Source organism: Peromyscus maniculatus, chromosome 20 (genome assembly GCF_049852395.1).
Source record: "Peromyscus maniculatus bairdii isolate BWxNUB_F1_BW_parent chromosome 20, HU_Pman_BW_mat_3.1, whole genome shotgun sequence".
Classification (NCBI taxonomy): Eukaryota; Metazoa; Chordata; class Mammalia; order Rodentia; family Cricetidae; genus Peromyscus; species Peromyscus maniculatus.
Window position 1 is genome coordinate 59,668,623 of NC_134871.1, and position 22,776 is coordinate 59,691,398.

Consider the following 22,776-nt stretch of genomic DNA (forward strand, 5'->3'; position numbering starts at 1 on the left):
AAAGTATCTACAATTTCCAATAAAGTTGCTTGCTACATTTATGGGAAAAAAAAGAGATAAGTGGTTGATTAGTTGAATCAAAATATTTTTATCAAGTCATTTGGCACATATTTTAACTTGTTTTGAGTATTCAGATTTGGTTAGTACATGAAGAAACTGTGGGGGAGGCTTGCACTTCCATCCATGAAGGATTGTACACAGACCATGTACACCTAAATAAATAAATTTTACTTCGATCAATTACAGATCTGTAAAATGATTTATTTTTAAAAGAACCCACAATAATAACAATAACTATAAATCTATGATAAACATAAACCTAGAGTTGAAAAATAGACCATAAGTTTTCCAAAACAGGTCATTGATTAATTGATGTGTGTGTGTGTGTGTGTGTGTTTGTGTGTGTGTCTGTCTGTCTGTCTGCCTCAGTCTATAGCTCACACATATGTGGACTTACTGTGTCGTATAGGCAGTGTGAGCTACCACACTAAGCTATGATGCAGTTTCTCTGCTGTAGTAGCACTCCTGTTTACGTGACTAGTGGGAATGCAGAGGACCCACTGCACTGGAGGTCCATTTGGGCCTTTTTGTTTTCTCTCCCCCCAAAAACAAAATCCTAACATAAGAGCTGATTGCAAAATGTGCCAGTTTTTCTGTAAGAATCTTTCTATGCTTGTGAAATGTGTTTCACAGTCTGGTGTATTAAACGCGTGATCCCTATCAGGCAGCTCAATTTGAGGGGATTCTGGGAACTTTAGGAGCCGGGACATCCTTGCAAGAAGTACTTTTGCAGGTCATGTAGAATTCTGAATCCTGCTCATTTCCTTTGCTTTCTGTCACCAACAAAGTGACAAATATTTTCTGCCTCCTGCTCTTTCTGACACGATGTTCTACCAAGTGCTCAAAGCCAAGAGACAATGGACTGAACTCTCTGAAATGAGAAGCCAAGACATTCCCAGTGAGGTTGTTTATAACAGGTATTTTGTCCCAGTGACAAGAAAGTAACTAACACAAATACCATATCCGCTTTATAAGAATATGTGCACAGGGGTGATGCCCAAGCTTCCAGAGGGCAGAAAGAAAGAAGATCAATATACAAACAGGTGCCCTTTCTCTTTGATTAAAAACTTTTATTGTTTTATTTTTATTTCATTGTTATTACTTAGATTTTTTTTTCTAATGAGAGACAGAGATAGTTTGGATCTGGGTGGGAAGGGGATTGGAGAAGAACTGGGTGGAATTGGGGGAGGTTAACAGTAATCAGAATATATTGTATGAAAAAAATCTATTTTCAATAAAAGAATATATATATACATGAAAAAGAAAAACTTTTATTGGTATATATTAACTGTGAAAAATAAGGGTTTTAATATAATGGTTCCATACACACACATAACCAACTTTAGACATATTTGCCTATCTGTTACTTTTGTTGTTTACAAGCAGATTTTTGGCTTATTCAACCTTCATGTGGCTACTGAGATTTATTTTGGTTTGAGGAACATAATAAGAAATTTATTCCACTGTAGAGAAGAATCTAATGATGGGTCTGTATAAGGAAAGAAGTAGATGCTTAAGCGTGTATTCAAGAGAAAAGTGAAATATTGTGGGGCTTAATAGAAAGTTTATTTTAGGCTATCTGATAAGCAACATTCTATTTTGTATGTATGATGGGTGCATGTGTATGCATGTCTATTTATGGGTGAAGTTACCTGTGAGGGGGGGCTGGGGGGTGACATCAGAATTCTTTCTCTGTCACTTCCAACCTTGTTGTTGAGATGGAGTCAATCTAGAGATTGCCATTTCAACTAGAGTGGTAGGCCATCAAGCCCCAGGATCTCCCTGTCTCTCCCCTCTGAGGCATGCACTGCCATATGTGGCCTTCACATAGTGCTAAGGATTTGTGTGCTGGTCCTCATACATTGGGAATACTTCCTCCACTGTGCTGTCTCCCCATCCCATAGGTGACATTTTAGACAGTCACAAAACACTAGATTTTCAACACATAAAAAAGGGAGAGTGAAGACAGAAGACTGAACATTGGATTAAACGATATTGAGAGGTAGTAGCATGGTCATGTAGCTCCTAAGTCATCGGGTCGAACATGCTTAGTGTCTTCTGGGCATAGGATAAAGTCAAACTTCTAAAATTTAATTTTTAGCTAAAGTTTTGTTTATCACAATGCTTTTTAAATTTTTCTCAAACTATGTACAGAAAAGAACAAATGTTCCTCTATTTTCTAACTAATCATATACTGAAAATCATCTCAAAAGCAGTTAAATGAATCACTGCAAATGAGAAATGAAAGAAGAATAGAATATACGTGAAATACAGGATCACTTTTTGGACCTTAGATCCCAGGGACATAAAATTACTCTGACATTCTGTTATATAGAGAGATCAAAATCCTCATTCCTTTTGATGGCGAGGTGTTTTGTAGTTGTTTGTTTTTGTTTTGTTTTGTTTGGTTTGGTTTTTTTCAACTTGACTCAAGTTGGATTCATTGTGGAAGAATCTTAATTGAGGAACTGTCTCCATCAGTTTGAGCTGTAAGGAAATCTGTGAGGCATTTTCTTGTTTAAAGATTGATGTGAGTCAGGCCAGTCCATTATGGGCAGTACCAAGTCTGCTGGTACATCTTTGGAATCTTTTTTTCTCACTGTTTGTATTTTCATGTGCTTTTGAAAGTATTCAGGAAGACTTCTGAAGTCAGAACCTTGTATTTAAATGGTTAATATAAATTTTTAAAATTGAAATGGTGGTCCTTGGTTTTATAAGAAAGGAGGCTAAGCAAGCCATGGGGAGCAAGCTAGCAAACACTCCTCCACGTTCTCTACCTCTGTTCTTGCTCAAGTTCCTGCCCTGATTTTCTCCATGATTGACTGGAATCAGGATGTAGAGGTGAAACACACCCCTTTCTGTTGCTGGAGGGCTTCTCTCCAGGTTCCCCAAGCCCCGCAGTCCCACAATCCACTTATAAAATAATCACTCAGACGCTTATATCACTTATAAACTGTATGGCCGTGGCAGGCTTCTTGCTAACTGTTCTTTTATCTTAAATTAACCCATTTTTATAAATCTATAACTTGCCACATGGCTGGTGGCTTACCAGAGTCTTCACATGCTGCTTGTCCTGGCGGTGGCTGTAGTGTCTCCTCCTCAGCCTTCCGCTTCCCAGAATTCTCCTCTCTCCTTGTCCCACCTACTTCTTGCCTGGCCACCTACTTCCTGCCTGGTCACTGGCCATCAGTGTTTTATTTATATAGAATGATATCCACAGCACCTTTCTCCTCAAATTCCATTTAGCTAAAGTGTTCATCCCATCAACAGAGAAGTAAACCAATACAGTCTTGGTCTTCATCTCCATCTGGTCACAAATCAATACTACAGTGTTCTAGACTGGCACCAGTTCACAGCCACATTTTTTAAAATGTAGGCAATAACATCAAGGGCCTTGTGCATACAAAGCAAGAATCTGCCACAGAGCTAAATCCCCAGGCACAGAACATACTTGCAATTGAATTCCAAAGGTACACTAAGTCTAATACACTTGCAATTGTTCTCAATAAGTGACACTATTCTTACCAATCGTTGATTACTTCTTCTCAGCTGTGATCATCATAAACCTCTAAGCCTGTTCTTCTGACTTTACACATTAGTATATCTTGATTTTGTCAGTATTAGACAATCTCAGATGCATACGGATGAGGGGGGCAGATAAAAGTCTATAGTGTAGCTTCAGTTACACATAATGTTCTTCTGACATTCTCTCACTGGAAAGTATTCCAATTTTAAAAATTTATATTAACCATTTAAATACAAGGTTCTGACTTCAGAAGTCTTCCTGAATACGTTCAAAAGCACATGAAAACACAGTGAGAAATAAAGATTCCAAAGAAGTACCAGCAAAGGCTCATGTCATGGATATGATGAGAACTGTACAGGTGAGATGTCAGAAGACAGATAGCAGCTGGACTTTTCAGTCAGAAACTGACAACTGGCTGAAATTCTCTTGCATTTAAATAAAATCATTATTTTGAAACATCCTGCCAATCTGGAGCCACTTAGAGCATTTTAGATGACAACATAGAACCTGTAATAACTATCATGTTTGAAAGTCAACATGTCTCGCTTTCATTCTTGAATAATGATGTGTGAATTATTCTTTTTCAATATTTAGTGAAATCCTTTTTTATTTTTTTTGTAAACTTCTTGGGCGATGTTTTCAAATACATACACGGAAAACATGTAGGAGTATAAAAGAAGCAAGCAGATAGACTTCATAATATCCCCCCACTGATGTTAAAGCTTGGCTCCTCATGTTGTGAAGGCTTTCCAGCCCAGAAACAAGCAACTCCTGTTCCTGTTAGGATATTGGTACTTCACACAGCAGCGATATTGTCCAATCACTACCCAAACATTTGCATGGCTTTTCAGAATCATTATAATTACCATCAAAAATTGTCCACTGTAAAAAAAAAAGGGGGGGGACAGCGAATTTAAAAAGGCATCTTAAAAGAGAGCATATTCAAATGAGCCACAACATTTCAACCATCATCAGAGAAAGCAAATTAAAACCAAACACAGTGTCATTACCTATGCACTAGAGTGTAAGAAAAATCAGCAGCATTAGGTGTTGACGAGGGAAACCCCTGACACACACACTGCTTAAAGAAGTATAAATTACTGCAATCATCTCCCAATCCCCCTGCCAATATCTGAACTAGAAAGTGCACACATTTATGAGAACACTACTATGATGTTGGAATATATTCTATAACCTAAGTGTGTGCTTTGGATATATAATCAAAGTGCATAACTGGGTTTTAAAAAGAGGTTTTCCAGGCAGTGGTGGCGTACACCTTTAATCCTAGAACTGGGGAGGAAGAGGCAGGCCGATCTCTACAGAGCGAGTTCCAGGACAGCCAGGGCTACACCGAGAAACATTGTCTCGAAAAACCAAGACAAAAAGTGGATATCTGTGATTTGCCTTTCCTTTATATCATGGGTGCCCCTCTTCACCTGTTCTTCCAAGTCTGGAGGAAGCCCCCCCACACACACACTGCTCTACTTATCACTGGGTGTTGCATGCTGCACTCATGGTTGGAGAGGACATGAACTTGCATCACATGGTCCCTCTTCGGTGATAATCAGCCTCGCATGTCTGAGGGATGCAGGCTTTCTTTCCCACCGTTCAGCTCCCATTGTTAGGATGCTCTGACTTGCTCTAGAGGCTGAGGCAGCTCCAGATCCTGCAGTATTTCCTGCTTCCAGCAGAAGCACAGACCCCTGGGAAATCCTGGCCTAAAGCCTTCTTGGCACTCCAACCATAAAGGACAGGCACTTTTCCCTTCTTTCTCCCTCCTACAGGATCTCTGCCTGAGCCCTAGGATGGAAACTCACCTTCCCCAGAGATAAGGATTTTACTTCATGTGACTGATGGGTCCAGGAAAATATCCAGTGTTCTCTATTCATCCCCAGGGGCAGGCTGCCAATCACATCCATGCAAACTTGCCTCTCTGTCAGACTGTCCAATCTTTCTCCTGCTTCCAAAATTTCTGGTCTGCTTATAGACTTTTAGAGACCATAACATAGAAAACAAAAAAAAATATATAAGAGGAATTATTGTTAATGATAATTATGAACTTCAAAAGCTAATAAACACAGCCACTCTGAATGGCAGCCTTATTAGGCAACTATCTGATAGCCCATCGGCATGGAGGACTCCTACATACCTGGAAAGGCAATAAACTGGTCCTGATTCCACAGAGGTTGTCATCGCCCTCTGGTGGAAGCAAGTGCTATCGCAACCATTTAATGCCCTAGACCTTTCTCAAACCTGGAATTAATCTGAAACTTGATAATTACAGAAACTACCATTTTGAGACAGTAATAAACAGTAGAGTGTTTCATTTTATTACGTTAAATAAATGTAAATTATTTGATGTGGTCTGCCACCTTATTCAGAGAAAGAATATAAAGCAAACAGGAAGGAGAGGACAGGAGCCACAGATCAGGGAACTCCTCTAGTGTGGGTCTGCCTGTGAAAGGAAATTGGCACTAGGTATCTGAACCTAAATTTTATTAATGAAACGCATGTTATATCTGCTTCTACTAAATCCAAAGCATGAAAACAGCTAAAGAATAATCTTCTAAATGTGTTCCAATCTTTTAACCCGCACCAGGTACCAATCACTAGATTTAAAAACACCCCCATAGGTCTTCTGCTTCTAAAACCAAAGGGACAAGTCTGCCTACCCCACCTCAACTCGTACATCAGTTTGGCTGAAACCTAGCTTTTCAGATTTTAAATTTGAATGGTGGAACTCAGTTCCAACTCTGAGATTTTTCAAGTTAGACTCTATCACAGTGTCTGTTAAAATGTAAGTTGTGTATACATTCCGATTAGGTCATTGTCACATCTCATTTCTCACGTTGGTGTTTAAATGATTCTGAAACTTGACCACTGTGGCTGTCAGACTCATTTAATAACCAGTTTGTGATACACTCAAGCTTTATGTCAATTAAATGCTCAAAGCCCCAAAACTTCGTGAAGTTTCTGTTTTGTGAATGTTCCTCATCTATGGGCAGCAAAAGTATGAGAAAGCACTTTCTTTCCACATAGAAATCTTCCAAGAGAAAAAAAAATATATCCAAATATGAACCTATATGGTCAAACATACTAAACTGTATTTGAAGTCCAACTCTCTCACTTCTTGCTGAGTAAGAAAGTGCATTGGCAATGTTTTATTTTGTGGTAGGGGAGAGCCCAAAGACAAAGAACCCTCCACGCGAAGGGACAGGAACAAACATGAACGAGACTATCAGAGGAAACAAGGCATCGTGGACATCAGAAAAGCAAGGACATCAGAAAACAAGCACTGCTGTGGAAATCCACATGCCATCTAAGACAGTCACACTTGACTTGTGTGTGGAGTGTTGTATTCCCGTGCATGTGTCATTGTACACAGGTGTGTATGCACACTCGTGTGTCTGCTTGTGGAGGCCAGGCATTGATGACGTCATACTGCTCTCTATTGCTCTCCACCTTAATTTTTTGAGACAAGGTCCCGAAACTGATCTAGAGCAGTGGTTCTCAACCTTCCTAATGCTGTGATCATTTAGTGCAATGCTTCATGTGGTGCTGAGCCCCAAGCATAAAATTATTTTCGTTGCTGCTTCATAACTGTAATTTTGCTACTTGTATGAATGGTAATGTAAATATCTGTATTTTTAATGGTCTCATGTGACCCCTGTGAAAGGGTTTTTCAACCCCCAGGTTGAGAACCACTGATCTAGAGCTTACCAATTTTGCTAAACTGGCTGACTAGTGAAGCCTCAGGATCATTTTGTTAAAATTACAGGCATGGGCCACCATGCCTGGCTTTTTTTTTTTTCCAGCTGTTGTTATCTGAACTCAAGTCTTCATGCTTAGCATTTTACGTATCAAACGGTCTCCACAGCCCCATATGTGATTATTAAGTGAATGGCTAACTCTTAGCATTTTGTTCAATTCTTGACCTTCTGCTTCGTGAGTTCCAAGGCACTGGCTTGATGACTCAGATTTGTTACAGGTTCTTGGGTGCTGCTAGTGTTGCTGGTCTGGGGGGGGAATCACATTTTAAGATATATATATATATATATATATATATATATATATATATATATATATATTTCCCTTTGGGTTATATGGTGCAACTTTCTAAACGACCAGCAATTAATGTTTATTTGAGATGCTCAGGGCCAGAATTGGAACAGCTCCAGAAAAGCAGAAAGATTTGTCCCCCTCACCATAACTTCAATATTTTCAGTAAAATACTTGCTAATCCTTTTTTGTGACAAGGGCTATAGGTTGCCTATGGTGACTCTGTAATGGTACCTCGAATGAATTTTGTCTTGCTGAGTGCCAGTACCTGGAAGAGGGAACCTAAGTAAAACAATTCTGTGAAGAAAAACAACTCACGGGTACTGGTTCTTTGCAATGGTCAACCTGACCTTGCTATTTTTTGCTAATTGCACATTTTGGCTTTTGTGATTGTCTCTTAGCTTGCAGCTGAGAAGGGAACCTTGAAGACTGCTGCCTTAGTTAGGGTTCTATTGTTGTGATGAGACACCATGACCATGGCAACTCTTAAGAAGGACATTTAATTAAGGGTGGCTTACAGTTCAGAGGTTTAGTCCATTATTGTCACGGTGGGAGTATGGTAGCCCACAGGCAGACCTGGTGCTGGAGAAGGAGTTGTAAGTTCTACATATGGACGGGCAGGCAGCAGGAAGAGAATGCCACACTGGGCCTGGCTTGAGCATCTGAAACCTCAAAACCTGTCCCCGGTGACACACTTCCTCCAACAAGGCCACACCTCTGAATAGCGCCACTCCCTATGAGCATATGGGGCATTTACTTTCAACCACCACAACTTTCCAGCCAGGATTTTTTTTTCTTCTTAAATAAGGGTCCTGAGAAAGGCTCAGGTATAAGACGAATTGCTAAATGGTCTTATCAGTAAAAAAAAAAAACAAAAAACCCAGAGTCAGATAGTAGGGTGAAAACTGAGAGATCAGAGAAATAGAACAAGCCAAGCCACAAGTTCTTGCTGCTAGGAAATCCTCAGCCCAAAAGAGAGTTACTTCCTGTATACTCATGCCTTATATACCTTCCTATGCTCTGCCATCTTACTTCCTTTCTCTGCCCAGCTACATCACCTCCTCTTTCCACCCAGCTCTATCACTTCCTGTCTGTTTGTACAGACCTCCAGACCTCTATGGTTAACTAGCACCGGGATTAAAGGCCTGTGAAACCACACCTGGCTCTGTTCCCAGTGTGGCCTTGAACTCACCAGAGATCCAGAGGGATCTCTGCCTCCTGAATGCTAGGATTAAAGGCGTGTGCTATCACTGCCCGACCTCTATGTTTAATATAGTGGCTGGCTTTTTCCTCTGATCCCCAGAAATGCTTTGTTGGGATGCACACATAAAATATCACCACACTCAGGACTATAAGTAAGTCCTGAATACCTAGGTGTAGTTAACAGCCGGCTGGAATACAGATTTTCAATAGACTGTGTCTGAGTGGTCTTTTCTGGTGGGAGCCCCACAACTGAAATTTTGTGCATGTTTCCCTTCATTTAGAACTTTCCGTTTGCTTATTCCCCAGTGATAACACATCAGCCAAAGATGGATTTCAAGTCTAAAATTGCATTTTGGAGGCTACTGTGTAGGATATTGGCTCAAGTTGCATTCCCCTACCCCCTCCTGTAGCTAGAAGCAACTGTCACTTCATGGAGTAAAACAGCACTGTTACGATCAAGTAGCCAAAGTTTGATTCAGCAATAAGTGAAGAAAGATGGTAAGGCAGGCTGTCTATCCTGAAGTATCTGACAATACTTCAATGTAAGAGGGCACTTGCAGACATTTTTTTACTTACAAGTGTAGTATTTAGGGGGACCCTTATTCAGAAATAGTGCATCATTCACAAGTACACTTTTTGTTCACTAAACTAAGACTATCTTAATTATTTAATTCTTTCTTTTTTTCTTTTTTTTTCCGTTTTTTTTTTTTTTTTTTTTTTTTTTTTGAGAGAAGGTTTCTCTGTGTAGCTTTGTGCCTTTCCTGGAACTCGATTTGGAGACCAGGCTGGCCTCGAACTCACAGAGATCTGCCTGCCTCTGCCTCCCTAGTGCTGGGATTAAAGGCATGTGCCACCACCGCTCGGCGGCTATCTTAATTATTAAGGTGTATAAATTCATATGGCAGTGATAATTGCCCTTCCAGAGGACTGGGGTTCAATTCCCAGCAGCCACAAGGCAACTCACAGCTGTCTGTAACTCTAGTTCCAAGGCATGTTCCAACAGCCATGGCAAAACACCAATGCATATAAAATGAAAAAAAAAAAAAAACAACATCCAGTTTCTAAAAATAGGTCTAAGGAAATACAATGTACATCATTAAAACCTCTGTAGTAACTATTTAATGGGATATCTTGATTTAGGGGCAAAATTCAGGAAAATCTTTAGAGTTTATCAAGACATGTTCCTTATCAGCTGGGAGAGGTGGCCCATGCCTTGAATCCCAGGAGGTAGTGATAGGCGGATCTCTGAGTTTGAGGACATGAGGACAGTCTGGTCTACAGAGTGAGCTCCAGGACAGCCAGGGCTGTTATATAGAGAAACCCTGTCTCAAAAAACAAACAATGTTACTTATCATTTAGAGGTCTTGAGTAGGTTCATTTTCTCTGAGAGTTGAAGACTTTAAAGAGAAATCTTGGACAGCAGAACGCAGCAAAGAGATTCAGCACATAAAGAAAAGGTTATTAGGGGTGAGGAAATACACACACATACACACACGCACACACACACACACACACACACACACACACACACACACACACACACACACGACACACAAAGAGAAAGACCCTCTGCAAAGCAGAGGCCGGTGGTGTAAGAAGTAAGAAAATAAGTCAGCGTAGGAAAATCAATGGACTCATTTTGATTCCAAAAAGGCGAGGGCAGACTGTATTAGTCTGAGAGGGTGGCACCCGCAGCTCAGTATCAGAGGGTATGGAAGGCACCATGCAGGGTCTGGGGGTGGTTGGCTTCATGAGGCTCAGAAACTGCTCTTTATTGGGATAAACTTCAGGGTACTAGTTAAATTAGATTGCCTAGTTTTGAGGCCTCAGGGCTGGGGCCATGTAGTAACTGTTAGCTAATTTCCAGTATTCCATGGGGAACTGGTTTCTTGAAGCCTTGGGCCTATCTTATGGTCCTGGTTTGGGGTGGGAAGTTTCCTTTAAATGCGAAAACAAAGCTAGGTCTCTCTTTGAAAGCTGTGGGTTTTAATGGTCTTGGGGGAGTCTTCCTCTCCTAATTTAGGATTGGAACAAGGTGGGGCTTGAATGTGTCAGACTGGTCCACGGGCATGGGGGTCCTTAATGGTGGCAGAAAAAGCTGCCAGGCTTTTGTCTCAGGTCAGGACGCTGAGAAAGAAGCCAGCTATCTTGGAAGTCCACCATCTTTATTATGTAGTGATGGCCCTCTCCCTAAGTCTGCCTGTGTGAGAATCTAACTCCCAGTCCCTCAGAGTGTCAGAATCCAAACTTGTTGAAGTATAGATAATGCCTTCAGTTGTAACTATTAAAGAAGTGAACTTCTAATCCCAGAGTTTCTTGCATCTGGAAATGACTGTGTGTCTTGAGAGAGTGTTTATACTGCACTTTTCTATTTACAATGCTCTCCAGCACATTTTGGTATCATCTGTCTGTAAAGAGAACTCTTGGAACCAATGAGCTTAATTTGAGTCTTTCACAGGAGCAAGACAGGGTAGGGCAAATTACCGGTAGTTACACCATGGAAAAATTTGTCCCCTTTCCCATTGACCATTAACTGCTTATAGATGTTAAGTTTTTCCTTCTGATGCAATATATGTTTTTCCACTTGGTTGATGGAACAGAGGTGGGATACAAATTTAAATTGCAAGTGATGAAAAACATTCAGTTCAGTAGAAGTTATGATGATAAACCATAAGACTATAATTACAACTCTTAGTCCAATTCCTACCCCTCTCCTAGATGGTCATTTCCTACATAATTTCAGGTATATTACCTATCGTCATCTTGTTTCCATAGACAAACTTAAATAAATTAGAAAAGGTACCTAGCAGTTCTGAAACTTTACCTTTGCTTGCAACATTCCAGTTAACCAAGGAGAGTGGGGAGCATACATATAGGAGTAGGATCTCTAAGTAAGTTCTTGGTAGCCATTATTATGAGACTGTGAGCATAAAAAGGTAATCTTGTGCTACTCCCTTCAGAAATTGTCCATTACATCTAGCAAAGGCCAGAAGCCTCTATGGTGTGTATTGTCATAACTGTATGCATGGTCATGATTGAGCCAGCATACCAGGTCTGAGGTCAAGTGGTTGTAGTCTAAATTATCTGGAAATGGTCTCAAATTGGTTAAGTGTAACCTAGGCTCAGAAATCAAAGCATGGGCTCAGCTGTTTTGTGATGAGTGGCTGGCTGCCAAGAGCAACCTGAGATTAGCAGAAGTCTTTTCCAACAAAACATCACCAACCACACTCAAAACATACTTTATCTTCAGCTTCCTTCAAATATTCTTCTCAATCTTCAGTCTCAACTCCAATCGCAGAATAAAGGGATTATGCCAGGCCTACCTAGCCTACAACTTTATACATGTGAGCATCATTTTGAGACCACACACATAAATATCCCATAGTACCACACATTAGGAGACTTAAGGCCACATTTTAGGAGAATGCACTACAACAGAGATGGATATTAATGACTTTATTATTTATTTTTTAAGGAAGTATCCTACACTGTATCTTAGGCTGATCTGGAACTAGGAGTACTCCTCCTGCCTCAGCCTCTCAAGTACGAGACTACAGGTGTGAGCCACCACCCACGGCAACAGCCACTCAAATTATATCCACAGAGAAGTGTTCCTCACCTAAAACGCACAAACTCTGAACGTTAGCTCAATCTCACCAGCATGGGCACGCTGCCCCCTGTAAACTAATAGGCTCTTCAAGAGGGGAAGTCACCTGGCAGTGGAAGGCTGTTTGCCTGTTTCAGTCAGAACGCGTCAATCTTCCCTACCCGCCAGAGACGGCAGGATGCAATAGATAGTAATGAAGGTTCTAGCAATTCATCTCACTGGCAATGGAGAACAGCAATAACCGGAAACAAATGTAGTTTGGGAGCTGGGAGGTTAGAAAGCAAGCTGGGGATGCTCGCTGCCTTCTAAGAGCAACAGAGGGCGCAAGAACCGCTTCCACGGCAGAGCCTCCAGGCAGCCGTTCCCGCGCCTGAGCCGAGACCCGCCCTTCCCTCCGGCTCTGGCCAGTCCGAGAGCTCTGAGCCGAGTGATGGACAGGACAACCGACCGGCGCGTTGCAGAAATGTTCCCCTCCGGAAACAATGACCTCCTTAGGCTTCCGTCCAACGCTTGCCCAGCATCCCTTGCGCGCGGGCCCTGCCGTACCTCGTCCGGGCGCCGCCGCCGCCGGAGCCTTGCGCGCTGCTTTTTGAGCGCGCGTCTGCCCGGGGCTGGGCCCGGTCCGCGGCCGCGCGGGATGGCGCAGCTGGAGGGCTACTACTTCTCGGCCGCCTTGAGCTGCATCTTCCTCGTGTCCTGCCTGCTCTTCTCCGCCTTCAGCCGCGCGCTGCGCGAGCCCTACATGGACGAGGTCTTCCACCTGCCGCAGGCGCAGCGCTACTGCGAGGGCCGCTTCTCCGTGTCGCAGGTTGGTCCCTTGCTGGCCCTGCCCCGGGGACGGACTCCTCCTCCCAACCTGTGTGTGTGTGGCCTTACCCCGTCTGCCCTCCCAGACTCAAAACGTGCAAGGCACCCCGGGTAACGACGGACTGTGCCCAGCCTGGACATCTATGGCTTGTTAGGTGAATTTGTTAGGTGAATGCTAAGTCTAGAGCAGGCCATGCGAGACAGGGGGACACCAAATGGCAGCTCCTCTTGGCAACTGACGCATTTGCCTCCCTAAGTCCCACAACTAAGAGGCATGCAGGTGCCCCTTAAAAAAAATGCAGACAAGAAAAAAAAAAAAAAAAAAAAAAAAAAAAAACACCTAAAGCTTACCTATGAGGTGTTCCACTTAGTATTTTGGACGCGGAATGGAGGATCTTAGGCCACCAAAAAGTGATAGTTTCATTATCACTTCATCCTTGGATCCCCCCCCCCCCGCCCCCGAAACTTACTGTTGTCTGGATATATTGGCAACGAGTCAGATTGCATCATTTAAAAAATATATATGTTTGATTACATAAACATGCATAGTGCGAAGATAAACGTACCATTCCTTCTCTCATGAACACACTATGGGTCACTGCTTCAAAATATAAAGTCTGTTGAAGAAAAGCCTGATTTCTTGGTGCTGTTGCTCATAACCTTTGCCATTTGAAGGATCACTAGCCTGCAAAATAATAGTAATTACAGCCTCGCATACAGGATGTATTATTGTAATATGTAAGACAGCGCTAAACCCAAGTCGTAAACTGACAGGTTTTGTGATTAGAAATCTTGTAATGCAGTCTTGCTAAATACATCAGGATCCTTAAGATCCACCAGAGTCCAACTACTGTTTGCTTGGCTTGTAAAATTAGGGCCTGTGCAGTTTAGTCACAAAATACATGTGGGCACTAAATCTTAAAAATAAAACTTCAAGACATCTCTTCTGCCAGGACTTATATAAATGTCATAGAATATCGTCTCCAAATTCTTCATTATTGGAACAAATGGAAACTGATTTATGACATATTTTATCAATGAGGTCCTTATGGCTTCTGCTTCACTGTTGGTCTTTTCTTTTTAAGTGGGATCCCATGATTACTACGTTGCCCGGCCTGTACCTGGTGTCAGTTGGAGTGGTCAAACCTGCCAGCTGGATCCTGGGATGGTCTGAACATGTGGTCTGTTCCATTGGAATGCTCAGATTTGTTAATCTGCTCTTCAGTGTTGGCAACTTCTACTTACTGTATTTGCTTTTCAGAAAGGTGCAACCCAGAAACAAGGTATGTTCTGAATAAAGTTCCTGCAAGTTTCTGTGCAGTCAAGTTCCCAATTATGAATTGGTTTTATATAGAGGGAAATGTCCAACGGTTAGTTTTTGTGTATGTTTTCTAAAGCTAAATGGATATTTTCTACTTATATGTTGAAGGTATATATATTTAAATATGGGAATAACTTTATTTGAAAATCTAAAGTGTTTGTTAGGGAACTAAACCGTTTTAATAATTTCATGTTTTCTTAAGGAAATTTGATCCTCTTTAGTGGAAATAAATTTTAGCTGAGGGAGTTTGATGTGATTTCATAATGCAAGTCTTGGAGATAGATTGCCTGGGTTTAAATTCAATCCTGGCCACCACTTATATTAACGTGAACAAATTACCCTTTTGTGATTTTATGCCTTTATCTGTTTGAAATAATTTAAATTAAATATCAATAGTAATAATAAATTTTACTTCATTGAATTTGTATTAAGAGTAAAGGAGCTTAATAAGTGGAAATTGCTTAGGCTAGTACCTAACAAGGTTTTAATAAATGTTAACTGTGACAGTGATGTTTACTACGGTCTCTTTAGTAGTATGAATTATGAAAAGGGGCTAAGGGTACGTGACAGGAGCAGAGAAATACTGTTGCAGCCTGGTGGGATGAAGGGAGAAGGGATGGCTTTTCGAAGGCTTCATAAATGGCACCTGTGTTGAACCTAATGCGGGTTAAAATTGACAGATAAGAAGGTAATCTGGATAGAAACAGTGTCAGCAAAGGGAATTACTGTTTAAAATGATAAGGTTATGAGTTACAGTGATGTGAAGCAGGAGTGAAGCCAGGAATGTGTTTTCCTGTGACTTTGATTTCCTGTGGGTTTTTTCCTTTAATAGTTTTAATTATATGATTGTAAATTACACAGTTTCCATTATTTAGTAGTTTGTGTAAAACCGTTTACAATACAAAAGATCTTCAGAAGGAACAAGATGTAGCATATATGTTCCAAGTTTACTGGCTTTTGTGGAGCTTTGTCTATTTGTTGAGACAGGGTCTCACTATGTAGCCCTGGCTGGCCTCAAACTCTCTGTGCAGGTCTGACTGTCCTAGAACTCATAGAGATCCACCTGCCTCTACTTTCTAAGTTCTGAGATTAAAGACATGTATCACCACACCTGGCCTGAGGAGGAATTTAATCAAAGGATTGGCATGGTCTGATTTTATGTGATACAGTGAAGGATACAGTTCAAAGAGATTCAAACAGTTGTGTTCTGAAATTGTCAAAAAAGGTAAAAGAAAACATTTGAGTTTAGAGCAGGCCTAAAATTATTTATTTATTTATTAGGAAAGATCCTTGTAATTTCATTATACAAAAGGTAAGATTACTGGGTGTGGGGCGTTTACCCACCACCCCCACAGCTTCCCAGAGTTTTCTTGAGTGCGAGCAGCAGGAAATATTAGATAGAAGGATTTATAGCGGAGAATCTTGCGGAGATAAACAGATAGAAAATAAAGGATAGCCTCGAGAGGGCCTGGAACCTATTCCAACGGGCCCCGACTGTCTCTGGCCCAGGGTTTTTATAGAGACGCCAAGGGGTGGAGCAAAAGATCTCCTCCCCCAGCACAGCCAAGTGCAGACCATCTCAGACACCTGCACTCAGGCCCGTGGTCCTGATCATCCTCTATTCGGACCTGCTGGGTAAAGCCACGAGGAACCCCAGAACGGGCTCCCACAACTGGGCAGGGTGATTAATACTATTTGCACATTTCAGTTTTCTCTAGAGATTTGAAGGCTATCCTTACAGGGTTGGGTGAGACTGACTAAGAACTAAGTTCAAGGTAGCATTGCTGTATGTGTCTTTACTGTGTTCTCTTCACCTCTGTATCCCATGTACCCTAGTCCAGGATCTTGTATCCAGTGACCCCTAAATTTTGCTCAGTGATTCAAAAGATTTTAAGTTTTTTTTTTTTTTTTTTTAAGAGTTTAACCATCTTAGTATCTTAATGGTTTCCAAGCTGATTAATGTAATTAGAAATTACCAGAGGTATTCTTATTCATGGTGTTGCAAAGCCAAAAATATGATTCATTTGAATTAACTTGAGTGAGCTTTAAATACATCTCTTCATTAATTCTACAGAAATGGTGTATTTGCTTTACCCTAAAAATATTTTTTTTCTTTTTCCTTCAAGGCTTCTTCAAGTATCCAGAGAATCTTGTCAACATTAACGCTAGCAGTATTTCCGACCCTCTATTTCTTTAACTTCCTTTATTACACAGAACCTGGGTCTGTGTTCTTCACTCTCTTTGCTTACTTGATGTGTCTTTACGGCAATCATAGGACTTCAGCCTTGCTTGGGTTTTGTGGCTTCATGTTTCGTCAGACCAACATCATCTGGGCTGCCTTCTGTGCGGGACACATCGTGGCACAGAAACTCAGTGAGGCCTGGAAAACTGAGCTGCACAAGAAGAAGGAAGAGAGGCTTCCCCCCATTAAAGGACCGTTTTCGGAGCTCAGAAGAGTTCTTCAGTTTCTTCTGGTGTATTCCATGTCGTTTAAGAACCTGAGTGTGCTTTTCCTTTTGACCTGGCCCTACGTCCTTCTGGTGTTGGCGTTTGTTGTTTTTGTAGTCGTCAATGGTGGGATTGTGGTTGGTGACCGGAGCAGTCATGAAGCCTGTCTTCATTTTCCTCAGTTATTCTACTTTTTCTTGTTCACTGCTTTTTTCTCCTTCCCTCACTTACTCTCTCCTACAAAAGTCAAGACTTTCCTGAGCTTAATTTGGAAACGTAGAGTTCAGTTCTCTGTGATTATGCTAGTCTCAATGGTTTTTGTTTGGAAATTCACTTATGTCCATAAGTATTTACTGGCGGACAATAGGCATTACACATTTTACGTGTGGAAGAGAGTATTTCAGAGACATGAAATTGTGAAATATTTACTAGTTCCAGCCTACATGTTTGCTGGTTGGGCCATAGCTGACTCTTTGAAATCAAAATCAATTTTCTGGAATTTAATGTTTTTTGTATGCTTGGTCGCTTCTACAGTTCCTCAGAAACTACTAGAATTCCGTTACTTCATTTTACCTTACATTATTTATAGGCTTAACATACCTCTGCCTCCCATATCTAGACTTGTTTGTGAACTAGGTTGCTATACAGTTGTTAATTTTCTAACTTTTTATATCTTTTTGAACAAGACTTTTCAGTGGCCAAATAATCAGGACATTCAAAGGTTTATGTGGTAATAGTAGGAATATTTTGAATTTTAAAAGTAGACTATTTCTACAACAAATAACTGGGTAAGTAGAAATGGAATTCCTTTTAGGTAAATTCAGGGAAGTTGAGTGAAAAGCATTGTTTGAGACCAGCCTAAAAGCCTGAATAGTAGTCATAAAGTTGCTTACAGTTGTCTTGAGGAGTACTGGTACTGCCAGCTTCTCTCAGGCGTGGGGACTTTTCCTGTGTGTGTGTGTGCATTGAGGGGCCTGGGTGAGCTCCGCAGCACTAGAACCAATTGACTGATTTTTCTTGTGTAAAGAACATCAAAAAAATGAAAAGAAAACTGTTTACAAATGATCCAGTAGTATTTTTGAGTGAAGTGGGCAGATATTGCAGTAAATGTAACTCTAGTCTTAAACTAGAATGGATTTACAGACAGCAAATCATGAGCTCGAGGCTTTGGGATACTTAGGAATCAGTTTTTTAAATTTAAAATACAGAAGTGATGAAGCCATTTGAACTAATTCCTGATTTGATGTTTATACAGGCCAAAGATAAAACAACACCTTTTACAGATAATCTTTCTAAAATACATTGCTCTGTTAGTTACCTAGAGATCCTGTACAAAATGGACCACAAACCTGTGGCTTAAAACTTTTCCTCACGTACTTACAGGTGCAGCACCTAGATTCCAAGTGTGGCCAGAGCTAGTTCATCCCGGAGATGGAAGTCCCCGCTCAGCTCACTCCAGCAACTGTTTGTAGGGGCCTTACATTTCCACAGGTCCCTCAAGGCTGCCTGTGTCTTCGTAAGGTTGTCTCTACTGTTTTCTTGTTCAGATAATACACCTTTGAGTTTAGGGAGCCTCTGTCTGATTCAGGGTGACTACCTGAAGACTTGGTTATATCTGTAAAACTTCTTCAAGTTGGATCCCATCCACAGGTTCCAGGTACACATGATTTTGTGTGTGTCTGGAGGGGGATGTAATAACTTTTTAGGAGATGTCGTTGCTGAGATCTTTTAAGTAAAAGTTTGTCTTTAGCTAAGAGGCCAAAAACAAACAAAAAAGATGTCTGAATTCTTATAATTACATTTGTCCCTCTTACCCAATCAAACCAGAAGAACTCAGAGGTGAGAAGTCGTTGGTTTAGCTTTATTTAGGGAGTATAATTTAGGGAACACTATTGGGTGTGACTCTGGGGTTTTCTTTGTCTGTTGGTTTTGTGCTTACTGTTTATTCTTTTTATTAATATGAATTTATTAATTTGTTTTATTAATGGAAGTTTATTCATTCAGTTGTCACTCCCTCACAGACACTGTCAGCTAGTTGTGTGCTGTGACTGGAAACCCAGGACTGTGAATAAAGCTTACTTTTTAGCCCATTTTTCTTTCTGAGCTTTACACATGCATACATGTGCATGTGTGCATGCATGCAGACACACACACACACACACACACACACACACACACACACACACACACACATACACACGCACACAAAGGGACCAAAAACTTTGCTTTTATTGTTGGATTATGTTTTCTTGAGTTTTAAATGTGTAGTATACAGGTTTAAAAACTACTTGGGTAAAAGTTACAAATGTCGTCCAGAATGGTCAGTGAGCACAGACCATTGCTTTGCTTCATACTTAGAAGTCAATCACAACAGTGATTGAGTTGTGATCAGATCAGAAAGCATACTCCATTTCTGCTTTCATGATGGATTTATTATGATAGAGAACTAAGTCCAGGAAGGTGAAATTGCAAACACGTGCACTTGAATAAAGCAGCTGCTGTCTGCTGCTCTTAGGCCAGGCCTTTTATATCTAGGCACACCGAGGGGATGGAGGAAGCGCTTTGTCCCATGTGATGGAAAGAGACTGCTTTTAGAGGTCCTACTCCCTTTCACTTGTAGGTGTTGAGTCACTTGAATTAGGGGACATTGTAGAGGTCTACAGGGAGAGAAGAGGGTATTCTGCACCACTGTCTAAAGTATTGAAAGTAGGACTTGGCATTTCAGAACGGAATGCCGTAGTTAAAAGGTGCTATTTATTTTTCACTATGATTTTAAAAATGGATGCATGTTGATACTTTTTATCAGGTAGATAGATGCTCGGTTAAATTTTCTTGGGCAGTTGCCAGGAAGGTGGTCATTTGCTGGTGACTTTCTCAGTCTTTGTCACTAAATGAGGATGTGAGAGAAATAAGCTTTGCACAGCAGCTTTTGCTTTGGTTGTTCAAAATCACAGATTCATCTCTGGGAAACCATTTCGCTTGGAAAGAGCCTTGCTTTTATAGATACTGTATTTCTGAAAAAGTTTTACATTTTTCAAGAATTGTCAAGTATTTTTATTAAACTTAATTCAATTTATTGATTAATAAGTGACTATAAAGGGGCTCAGTGGTTGAAAGCACAAACCACTCTTGCAGGGGACCTCAGAGTGCTTCCTAGCCCTATATAGGGCAGCACACAACCATTTCGAATTCCACCTCTAGGAGTCTTTAGTCCTCTGGCTTCTGCAGTCACCTGTACTCCCCTGCACATACCCTTACTGCCCCCACACATGATTAAGTTAACAGTTCTAAAAGGTGATTGTAGAAAACATGTACCACCCGCTGAAGGGCTTGTGGGCCATGCAGTCTTATCACTCCTCTTCCTATTGATTATTTTAAAGTGTCTCTTAGTCTTTACCTTGAGTTGTTTTAGTCTCAGTAATCAGTTTAACCAGTTCTACTTTATGTGAAAATCCGTAGGCATAGACTCTCATTTTCAGATATATTAGTTTGTGTGTAATATATTTTGCTCACATTTATACTTTCCATGGGTACCCCTTTTATGACTGTGTCTCACTAAATGATGTGGAGAGTGCTCTTTACACCTAGTACATAATATTGCAAGAGGAATTATTGTTCTCACAGTTATCTGTGTTTATCCTGTTATAAAATACGTGCTATAAACAAATGTAATTTATTTCTGGTGAATAGCTTAGAATGTGATATATTTCTAATGTGAACTTAACTGACTTGACATTATGTTCATCATAATTGTCCGGAGAGAAGAGAAGGGATCCACAGCTTTAAAGTAGAATTCCTAAAGAGTGAACATATATTTTAGGTCCAGTTCAAAACTGTATTCAGATAAAAAGAGTATAGATCATCATTATCTTTGAAGCAATTAGAACTTCTTTAAATGGTTAAAGCAAGTGTAATGTATACAATATTTTACATTAGAGGAAATTAAAAATAAGATTGTAGAAAAAATGTACTTGATTTTGGTTCCAGAATAAAAAAGACAAATTGCTGAAGGACAGTTGTTTTTTCCTAATCACAAATGAGAATGTTATATCTGAACTCTAGTTAGTATCTGATGTGGGTCTTGCCCATTTCAATGAGGATTCATGCCCTACTCTATATCCATAAAACTTATAAACACACCATATGTTCTATATCAGGTAAATGTATATTGAATGGAGTTTTCAGCATAGAAGGAAGCAAATATCCTAGAAAAGTACTATTATTACTAACCTAATCTTAGGAAGTAACTCATTTTACAATGAGACACCCCCCACCCCTTTTCTGCCTGTTTTCTGAGTGTTAATTTCAGTAGTGTTCAGTGCAGACATGCACATTTAGTTGTGTATGTACTGCCTACACTAGGGTATGATTTTAATACTATTTTAAATACCAAGTCATCTCAATAACTATAATAGAAGTTTTGACAATTTATGATACTTTAATCATGAAATTTCAACCAGTTAGAAACATCTGGTGTTCAGCTGTTTTAGCTCTAGGAAGGAAAGAATTACTTTTATTTGGGTGCTTTTTATGTGTTTGAATTTGATGGCCATATATTGTTGAGAAATATATAAATTAGATACTGATGACATTTTTTAACATACCCATGAATCCAGCACTAAATGCTTGGAAGTTATTTTTAAAGTAAGTTTTGTGGTAATTTGGTAATCTGATAATATTGTTATATTATTTTAAAATGAGATACTGATTGGTGGTAATTTTTTTGTTCCTTAGACTCTGTTAAACCAAAAGTAGTTAGGGTATTTTTTTTTTTCAAAAATGTAATATTAAATACTACATTGAACTTGCATTCAGAATTTGATCAGTTCAGTTTATTTGAGCCATGTGTGTACCACTGTTTAAGATGAGCAAGAATGAAAAGAAGAATTACAGTAGTTGTCTTTATCTATCGATGTTTTACTGGTTGAGATGTGTCTGTCTGTCTATCTATCTATCTATTTATCTATCTATCTATCTATCTATCTATCTATCTATCTATCTATCGTCTATCTGCCTACCTACCTATCTCTATGCTGTCTCACTCACATGGCTATGATGTAGATGCTGATTTCTTATTAACCAGTGAAGAAGCTGAACATTAGGCATCCCTGGTGACTCTCCAAAGTCTATTTCCTTTTGTAATTGAACATAAAGTTGTGAGCTTTTGCTGTTCTGCCTCATGGTCAAAGTTAATTAAGAGAAAATAGGAAGTGAGGTCTGTACTAGTCAGACCTCTCGTGGCACGGTACTGGATAACTTACATGTTTCTGAAAATGTCAAGTTTTTCAGAGGAACACAAATAAAATGACAAATACTTAAATGGTTTCATTACAAGGCAAATTGTTAAAAACATTCTTGGTGTTTAACTTAGAACAACAGCTCTTATAATAATAAATTCTTAGAATTATTTGAAAGCATTCTACATTGCTTTAAAGTAAATCAGAGGTCAAAAAATATATTTACACACACACACACACACACACACACACACACACACACACACACACAACCCCAAAAAACAAAACAAAACAAAAAAAACCACTTTTTGTTTTTAATTACTTAGTCTCTTCAGGGGTATGGAGCTCCCCAAATGAGTGTTGTATTTACTGGAAATACAAGCCTCAGAGACTTGAGTGAGTGGATATAGCATAGTACCTTTGCCAGGTGTCTCAAAGCCTGTCATTTAAACCTGTGTTTATTGCAGCTGATACTCTTTGGCAAGTCAATTTCAAGTATCTTGAAGTA

General features: G+C 40.1%; 1 protein-coding gene and 1 long non-coding RNA gene across 3 annotated transcripts; one reads left to right on the forward strand and one right to left on the reverse strand.

Moving 5' to 3' along the window:
- Positions 1–1,329: 1,329 nt before the first annotated feature.
- Positions 1,330–13,141, reverse strand: LOC107401141 (uncharacterized). Of its 2 annotated transcripts, XR_001577856.3 has the most exons (4): positions 13,002–13,141; positions 5,404–5,574; positions 3,284–4,468; positions 1,330–2,914 (listed from the first exon to the last, which is right to left on the reverse strand). It is a non-coding gene; the product is annotated as an uncharacterized LOC107401141 (long non-coding RNA). The 2 variants fall into 2 exon arrangements; XR_013046553.1 differs by having other exon boundaries at positions 3,284–5,574.
- Positions 13,093–22,513, forward strand: Alg10 (ALG10 alpha-1,2-glucosyltransferase). Its single transcript, XM_006976183.4, has 3 exons — positions 13,093–13,263; positions 14,348–14,545; positions 16,710–22,513. Exons 1-3 carry the CDS (start codon positions 13,093–13,095, stop codon positions 17,763–17,765), a joined length of 1,425 nt encoding a protein of 474 aa, XP_006976245.1. The 3' UTR covers positions 17,766–22,513.
- The last annotated feature ends 263 nt before the right edge of the window (positions 22,514–22,776 follow it).